Below are 8945 nucleotides of genomic sequence, written 5' to 3'. Positions count from 1 at the left end.
CAGGGGGGTTGGACTGGATGATCTCCTGAGGTCCCTTCCAACCCCACCATTCTGGGATTCTATGACTTTTAGAAAGATGCCTCCCCCCGAGGCACAACGGAATAGTTGTACAATTCAACTGAGGAAGCAGACCGGTGTTTAGCCCTTGTATGAGTATGTAGGTGACCAGTCTTCCCATTTCACCTCTGATCTCGATTCATCAAGCTTTACCTAGTCCATCATTATCCAGGTCACTTAAATATACGTCTCCTCCAAAGCGAGAAAACCTCCTGTCCCCACTGAACGTGCTGAGCAAGGAAGGTTTGGTGCTGTCTGTCAGATCATACACCAGAGCCAGCCCAGCCTGGTGCAGCACTGAGGACAGAAATGAAACCCTAGACAGGCTATCTGGGGAAAAAAAAAAGAAAAGCAGCAACAGAAGTTGAGCATCAGACACAGGAACTCAGGTCAGGAACAAAGAACACCAGGTAATGCTGGCTTTACATCACACAGACAAAATTAATAGCATTTCTGAGGAAGATCAAACAACATCAACACTAACTAGCATAGAAACAATCTCTCAGCAATAGCAGCAAGGTGAAAACGCATTCCAGTTAAGAGAGAGTTCTACATTTTGACTTTCCTGCTCCTTTATGGCCTCCTGCCAGAGTAAGGACAAAATACTCTGTTGTTTTAATTCCAAGAAACATGCAGTCTCCTAACAAATCAAGGAAATAATGCTGCTAAGCTAATTTAGTGAAAGAAAAAAACCCACTGACGCTGAGGCATAGTACGGGGGACTCTGCAGGTAAGACACTTGTAGGTGATCACAGTGATTATTTCTAATTTATTTTTAATTATGTGGCAATTAAAAGGTCCCTTTTCTAACTTCTAACTTTGTATCTGACCTCCAGTCATACCGAAACAGATGCCCCAAAGCAGAAATGGTTTCCAGTTTGCAGAAGGACTTACCTGCAGTAGGTGCACCCACCACCAAAACTGGCTTCGTGATCCCAGCCACAGACATCACACCGCTGGCCAGAGACAAACCCATTCTGCCCATCGCCTGGTAGATTGTTTAAAACACTTGTGTCATTTCTACAGAATATCACTTTATTTCAAATTATTGGTAAGGTTTCATAGTATAGAAGGAGCCCCACCTTGTCTCCAGTGACTGCAAACCAGCACTCTGTGCTTGGTGGGTTGTACCCATACACCTTCCCAACGCTCCGCCTGGCACCCGACGAGGAGGGATTGCAGCTTGAATTACAATGCAAAAATACATTTTTATCTAACTACATATTTTTGTGCATTCAGCCAGGATCACTGATCCTCTTAAAATATTTTTCCCCTTTTAGTTTGGAATAATAGTGGCTGCCAAATTCTAAAAATCTATTTTAGTAATTCTTGTTCTAGCTAGTCAGAAGACATTCAGGGCACAGGCTTGGTCTGTCTGTCCACTTCTTTTACCACTAAATACATTTTTGTGTTTGGTTGGCTTTTAAAAATGCTATCTCAAAGTCCTATCTATAGCATGTTTATATTTTAAGCATGTTTAAAAATGTTTTTTATATGTTTATATTTTAAACATGTTTACCTGCTCGGATTTTTCTGCCCCTTCTCCCCCTCCCAAAAAAACCCCAACAAATTCTTAAGCGTCTCTAAATAACAAAGACCCTCTCCTACAGAGGGTCTAAACACACACATCCCCCTTCATGAGGGAGGATCAAGGCTTAAAAATATGAACTTAATAAAAATATTCTGAAGATAAAGAGGAAACCTCCTGAAAAGCTGGAAGTCTGATCTATTACAAGTCTTAACCACTCTCATCTAGGGGTTCCTGCTTCTCATCCAGGGGCTCCTGCTTCTCATCCAGGGGCTCCTGCTTCTCATCCAGGGGCTCCTGCTCTGGCAGGGGGATTGGACTAGATGATCTTTGGAGGTCCCTTCCAATCCCCAACATCCTGTGATTCTGTGTAGAAGTGGGGCAGAACAGAGGAGAAAAGGGAGCTGTCAGCCACCACACACCCAGCACAACTCTTCCACGTAGGGCTCCCGATCAGCAGCAACGTTACGTTCTCCACCCGGCAGCTGTCAAGCGCAAATCCAAACCAAGCGTAGTTTTCTTCCCCCTTCACCATCCAGTTGGCATCCTCCACTGACAGAAGTCCTGGCAGACCACAAAAATATGAATTAAACCTTGGAATACCCTGGCATAGAAACAAAAAAATCCATCAGCAATCCTCCACTATTTCATCCCGTGACGATGAGTTTCTATAAGCAGAAATACATCATTCATGATGTGACAGCAGTTCCTGATAACTTTGTGTGCTCAGCCTGCAGCTCTGTGGGCTGGTGAAAGCCTCTGTTCAGCACAGCCTGCCTCTAAATCCTTGCAGCAGCCTACACAAAACATCATGGAAGCCATCAGTCAAGCCTGGTTAGAGTAGTGACACCTTCTTCAGGACAGGACAACACCGAAACTGTTTATCAGAACCTGTAAGTCTACAAGGATGAGTTGTAGAGTTACAACTCTACAAGGATGGGGGGTGAGGCAGCTTCAAAGAATTCTGGTTTTAATTCAAATAATTCGTGCTGTGTTTTAGTTCTGCAGAAATGTCAGTCAGCAGTGTTTGGAAACCCATTTTCCTTGTGGTTTCCAATTTTACATGAAGTAGAATAAGCTACAAAAATTAAGCATTAGTGGAAGTTTGCAAATTTCTAAGAAAGCCCAGTGAGCCTGCCCTGGTACCACCAACACACAGTTGAATCCCTTGCTTTGGCAAAGCTTTCAACGCTGTCTCCCAAGATGTTCTTGTATCCAAGCTTGGATACTGCAGGTTGGATGGGTGGACAACTAGATGGGGAGAACCTGGATGAGATGATCACCTCACAGGGCAGCAGTGCGCGGGTTATACGCTGAATGCCTGTGAGAGGTGAAGCCTTCAGGGGTCTGTCTTCAGACTCCTTCTCTTAAACACTTTAACAACTGATCTGGAGAAGGTGACAATGTGCCCCTTCATCAAGTTGGCAGATGACAGGAGACCGGGCTATCACTTGAGGGCATCATTCAAGAGGGATCTGGAAAGGCTGGGGAAACAGGCTGACTGGAACCTCACAAAGTCCAACAAATGGATTTTGTTGGACAAATGCAAAGCCCTGCCCCTGGGAAAGGAGACAGCCTGGCAACGATACCGGCTGGGGAGCAGCGTGTGGGAAAAGGCCCTGGAGATCCTGGTGGGCAGAGAGCTGAGCATTGATGCTCTGACAGCAGAGATGGCCAAGAGCATCCCAGGCTTTATATAGCAGGAGCATGGCAAAGATACCCTGAGAAGTGATTATTCCCCCTATACTGCTCCTTAGACCACACCTATAAATCCATCGTTCAGTTTGGGACTCCACAAACTAGGAAAGATGTTGATAAACTGAAGTAAATTTAGTGGAGGGCCCCCAAGATGGTTGGGGGCTGGAGCACTTGCACTGTGAGCAGAGACTGAGGGACCAAGACTTACTCAGCCTGGAGAAACGAAGGTTTTGAGAGGACCTAACAGCAGCCTACGAGGAGGTTAAGAAGGAGACAGAGCCAGGCTCTTCCCAGTGTACTGGGGTACTCAATGCCCTCCATGCCACACTTCACTACGTGTGGTAGGAGGACAACAAACAATGAGCATAAGCTGAAACAAGAGAGGTTTGTACTGGCTGTAACAAGACATTTTTTCCCCTATGAGGACAGCCAAGAAGTGGAACAGCTGCCCAGGGTGGCCATGAGATCTCTGTCATTGGAGGTTTTTAAGAGCCAACTGGGTAAAGCCCTGAGCAATCTGCTCTGATTTCATAGCTACCCTCTTATGAGTAGGAAGCTGGACTAGACACCTCCCGAGATCCTTTTGAACCTGAATTATCCTACAGTTAATGAGGAACAAATGAACAGTCACATATATTAGGGAAAAGTTCTTCAGTATGAGGGTGGTAGATCATAGGAACATGTTGCCCAGAGAGATGGTGGAGGCTCCATCCCTGGAGATATTCAAGGTCAGGTTGGACGGGGCTCTGAGCAACCTGCTCTAGTAAAGATGTCCCTGCTCACTGCAGGGGGGTGGGCTAGATGGCCTTTGAAGGTCCCTTCCCACCCAAAACATTCTGTGATTCTACAAAAACATGGGAGGGTTAATTTACTCAAGAAGTATTACCTTGGTCACTCCTGTTGAAATAAGAGTAAAATGCAACCACAAATCCTCTCTGCTGCCCACCACCAGGTGCGTAGGGAGAGCCCACAACCAGATCAGCGTTTCCATCCCCATCAACATCTGCTGCCAGGAGGGACCAACCAAGATTACAGTAGGAATACTGCAATAAACAGTTAGTTTAAGCCTGAAATGGAACTGAAACCACCAATTTTGTAACAAAATTGAGCTGAAGAGCTAACTTTGTCTGTTTCTGATCAAATTACCCTCCCACTTCCTGGCTTCAACTTTATTTTCTTTGGGTTGGGTTGTTTTTGTTTGTTTGTTTGTTTTTTTTGAGGATGCATCTTTTTGTTCACCCTGCTGCCCACCCCTGCACTGGAGTACAAATTTCTGTCCCACATAAAACCACCCCAGGCAAGCACCTGCTTGCACCATCCCCATCAGTCTAAATTCCCTTCCAATTAGAAGTTTGATTTTTAACACTGTTGTTTGTTTGGGGTTTTTTTTAAGCCTACAAACCCCTTTCCCCTTTATCTCACCTCCTGCTTGTGTAGCCCTTGTGTTAACCTGATCAATATACCTGACAAGTTATGGTAATGTTTGGTTGAGATGCCAAGCCTCTTCCCTCAGTGCCCAAATAGACGTACACAGCACCCTAAACAGCAGGGAAAGCAAATACAGTGTGAGAGCATCTGCACGTCAACATCAACTATGAAATCCAAGACAAAGCACCAGGAGTGAAACAGTTCTGTGAGGGCTACTAATACAACTGCATTTTTTCCTGTCAGAGCCTTCTCATAGTACTGTTTTTTTTCCACCCCAAATCTAAAAATACCCAGGGCTGTAATGGGGACTGCTATAACCAGGCAGCAAACTAGAGGAGTACAGAGAAGTACGTCATCATACTGCGGGGAAGGAGCAAGGACAGGACACTGTACGTCACATTTGTTACACACACCTTCAGGTGCCTCAGATTTTGTTAACAATTATTTAATGCAGTGGCACACAGTGCCAGGCATAACAGGTGAGTGATATTTTCCAAGCTAATGGGGCTACATAAATGCATTTAAATTCCTATTTAGGCAGCTAAGTTAGTTAGTATCTGAAATGCTGAAGAGTTTTAAGCTTAATGGACATGGTTTAAACGGAAACATTTTGCCTCTCAGTTCACATGGGCTGAAAATACTCAGGGCCCATTACATGGGTTTATCTGGTAGGCTGCATGTCATTAAGCCTCTGGAACTTGATTATTTTAGTAGATATGTCTGTATTTCTATCACATTTTAGATATCATCTGTTGGCCTGTGACAGCTCACAGGCTCACTGCCCCATGAGGTGCCTTCCAGACATTTTGTTCCTAAATAAAAAGGGTACACTTGTATTTCATGAATGGCTCCTTACATTTCCAGCACATCAGTGCTGCAAAGTTGCAATCTGATTTGGATTTCTTATGTGCAAAAAGGCCACTGAAAGAGAAACACAGACAGCTGTCATTGCTCTAGTCAGAGTGCTCACAAAGGCTACAGACCTTTGTGTTTAAATGACAAAGTCACCGTGAGCAACACCAGAAATTCTCTCTTTACAGTGGCACCTTGAGGAACAACAGAAATTCTCTCATTTCGCTGTTCTAAAAAAAATATGTATCAATCCAAATGTTCTGTTTGGAGGGAAAAAAACCCAACCCTGACAAACCCATATGTGTGGCTTACTTTGTAAGTGAGAAACTGAGATCCCACAGAAGGTGCTCCAATTGCCAGATCTGGCACTCCATCCTCATTGAAGTCCAGGACTGCCAAGGCAGAACCAAATCTTCCTGAAGGCTAAAAGAAGAGGGATTGCTCTCAGGAAAATCACATGTTTTAAAGCCAAAGCCATCCAAACCTAATGCACATTTGCACTCACAGCACAGGGAAGAACTGGAAACAGAGATGACAAAAATCTCTCCCCACAATTCCTAAGCTTTTCTTAGTGTCACTGTTCTCCCAAGGAATAACTGCCACGCTAAATACAGTAACTCGGAGTAAACTGTTCCATGGGAGGGTGTGGGGGTGCTAAAACCCAAGATATCTGAACACGACCTGGCACTGCTCTGCGATCTCCTCTTTTGAGCCTAGTGCACCACTCATGTTCAGCTTCTGATCTTTGCTGTTAACAGCATTATAGCTGTGAACTACCAAAACACCCTGTAAGAAGACAGCAGCTGTTACTCCATAGTTTATAATCCCAGGAACAGATGAAAAGGAGATGTATCTCATCTCTCTCTCTATTCTCTTCTTGGTGAATGAACACATTTTCTACAGAGGATCACCTTTATTACTCAAAAAGATAATTTGATCCTGCTTCTCAGTTTTCTCTGGTTTTTGTTTTGTTTTGTTTTAAATAATGTGTACTCTTAGCATAGACAAACAATGGTTTTGTGAGAAGTTATCAATTAATGAAAAAAAAAGTAGCTTCAAAGGAATTGAAACTTATATTTAATTAATAATTTTAGATTAAAAAGGAAAGTCACAGTTATTTTCTTAAATGCAGGGACCCGAATGAGCTATACTGTGACTTACAGAGACACTACCTGAGTTTTACTCGAGGGCAAATTATGTTCTAATATCCACTTACCTGGTACAGTAATAAAAGTGAAACCACAGATCACCATTGCTAATTATCCCTGTGACTTAAGCAGCAGTTATTTTTCTTGAAAAGCATATGACACCCTTTTAGCAGGATGAACATTTCATGGAATCATAGAATCATTAAGGTTGGAAAAGACCTCCAAGATCATCAAGTCCAACCATCAACCCACCACCACTGTGCCCACTAAACCATGTCCTCAAGTGCCATGTCTACATGTTTTTTAACGCCTCCAGGGATGGTGACTCCCCCACCTCCCTGGACAGCCTGTTCCAGTGCTTGACTGCTCTTGCAGGGAAGAAATTTTTCCCAATATATCCAATCTAAACCTCCCCTGGTGCAACTTGAGGCCATTTCCTCTCATCATTTGTTACTTGAGAGAAGAGACCCAGACCAATCCTCATAGATATTAATGATACTGTTGCTCAGTCAAAATTGACCACATTTTCAGGCAAAAAAAAAAAAAGTTGACAAATATCTGACTTGTCTCATCACCTGATGACCCTGTAGTACTTGGTTTGCTTTCTCATCCAGATCCATGTCCTCTGGTGGCAAACCTGCCTGGCTGCTGTAGACCACATAGACCCGTCCTATCTGAACATGGCCCAGTGTGCTGTACCCTGGTGCTCCAACCACCAGATCTTCAAATCCATCCTGGTTTAGGTCAGCTGAGATCATTGCCCTGTACAGCCAGAGAGTCAACAAAATTACAGCATTACCTTCCAGACAACCACAACGTTAGCAGAAAACAAATACTTATACTTCTTTCAGGTAAACCAAGACCTGACTTTCTCCACCTGTTTTTGTAAAAATATTCACAGTACTTTTCATATTATATATCTGATACTTGTTTTCTTGAATTAAGTAAAAACAGAGCCTTGAAGATTCATCTAACATTTGTAGGAACTGCTTTTGAATTACAGACACAAGGCACCTGAGAGCAATCAGAGCAAGGAGCATGAAAAAGGGCTGCTTGCATATGACAAAGAATACAAACCATGAAATTCAGTATCTTTTTAATTGAACCTCTGATTTAATTGATGGACTTAACAGTAGATAACCAAAGGGATCACAGGTCTCAGTAACATGTTGAAGTTTAGAGATGGAACATGGAGAAAAAAAGAACTAACTACTGCTAATTGGCTGGTGTGAATTAAACTCAGGAATTACATCTTCAGTTTTTGAGTCAGAAGCCCCAAAGATGAGCAGCAATGCAATTTTATTTTATTGCCCTTCTCTGTTGCAGGTAAAGCTAGAACTTCTCTGGCAAGGAGAGAGAACTTGCCTCTTCCTGTGTCCTGAATCTACCTTTGAACTCCCCACTAGTCCTGTGGTGTTTCCAAGAACAATCAATAGGCACCATCAGGGATCAATCAGACAATTAATTCCACGCAAACATCAACCAATAACCAAAAAAGGACAACAGTGTTTCTATACTGTTCAGAACTAGAGCTGACTAGAACTAGTCTGATTTTAGTTCCTTCCACTCTGAGCTTGATCACACACAGAGCACTGAGTTCCTTCACTAACAAGAGAAGGTAAAAAAAATGACAAGACAACCTTTCCAAAGAAAGAGCTTATCTGACCAGAATTCACATCTGAATGGAAATTTCGCTCTTGACACAGTTCTATTCAGTACCAACACAAAGAGGCCTACACTAACATCTGAAAGAAAGGTTTGAGGGGTTAACTTGTTGTTCTGGCCAGACAGTATAAGCCATTCAGCCAGATTTGTACCACTAATTGATTTGGACTGTTACCTTTAAGAAGTATCCAAAGAATAAACATTAATATTTCAGTGAGAATTCAAAATTTTCAGAAATTAAGAGGGCAGTGGGATGAAAAAAAATTACCAACCATCCAAGTCTAGCATAGGGTGAAGTCAGAAAATAGGAAGCTGCCGGTTTGGAGATGTGCTTAGAGGATTCCTGACGTACCACTAATTGATTTGGACTGTTACCTTTAAGAAGTATCCAAAGAATAAACATTAATATTTCAGTGAGAATTCAAAATTTTCAGAAATTAAGAGGGCAGTGGGATGAAAAAAAATTACCAACCATCCAAGTCTAGCATAGGGTGAAGTCAGAAAATAGGAAGCTGCCGGTTTGGAGATGTGCTTAGAGGATTCCTGACGTGTAGCTGCCAACGCTCTCC

At 43.0% G+C, this 8945-nt stretch overlaps 1 protein-coding gene across 1 annotated transcript in view; it reads right to left on the bottom strand.

Annotated features, from left to right (window-relative positions):
* Window positions 1-8945, bottom strand: part of GPLD1 (glycosylphosphatidylinositol specific phospholipase D1) — a gene marked incomplete at its 5' end in the record, with an annotated part of 20791 nt that overhangs the window by 2537 nt on the left and 9309 nt on the right. The window contains 9 exons of the mRNA XM_029084000.1: window positions 211-387; window positions 952-1045; window positions 1140-1239; window positions 2008-2149; window positions 4170-4326; window positions 4747-4821; window positions 5876-5986; window positions 7287-7473; window positions 8849-8945. The exon at window positions 8849-8945 is cut by the window's right edge and continues 37 nt beyond it. Of these exons, the coding sequence (XP_028939833.1) occupies window positions 211-387; window positions 952-1045; window positions 1140-1239; window positions 2008-2149; window positions 4170-4326; window positions 4747-4821; window positions 5876-5986; window positions 7287-7473; window positions 8849-8945 (1140 nt within the window). The remainder of the gene's footprint in view (window positions 1-210; window positions 388-951; window positions 1046-1139; window positions 1240-2007; window positions 2150-4169; window positions 4327-4746; window positions 4822-5875; window positions 5987-7286; window positions 7474-8848) is intronic.

Source organism: Antrostomus carolinensis, unplaced genomic scaffold (genome assembly GCF_000700745.2).
Source record: "Antrostomus carolinensis isolate BGI_N321 unplaced genomic scaffold, ASM70074v2 scaffold4413, whole genome shotgun sequence".
NCBI classification, from domain to species: Eukaryota; Metazoa; Chordata; class Aves; order Caprimulgiformes; family Caprimulgidae; genus Antrostomus; species Antrostomus carolinensis.
The sequence above is the reverse complement of the archived record's forward strand: the minus strand, read 5'-3'. Positions and strand labels throughout refer to the sequence as shown.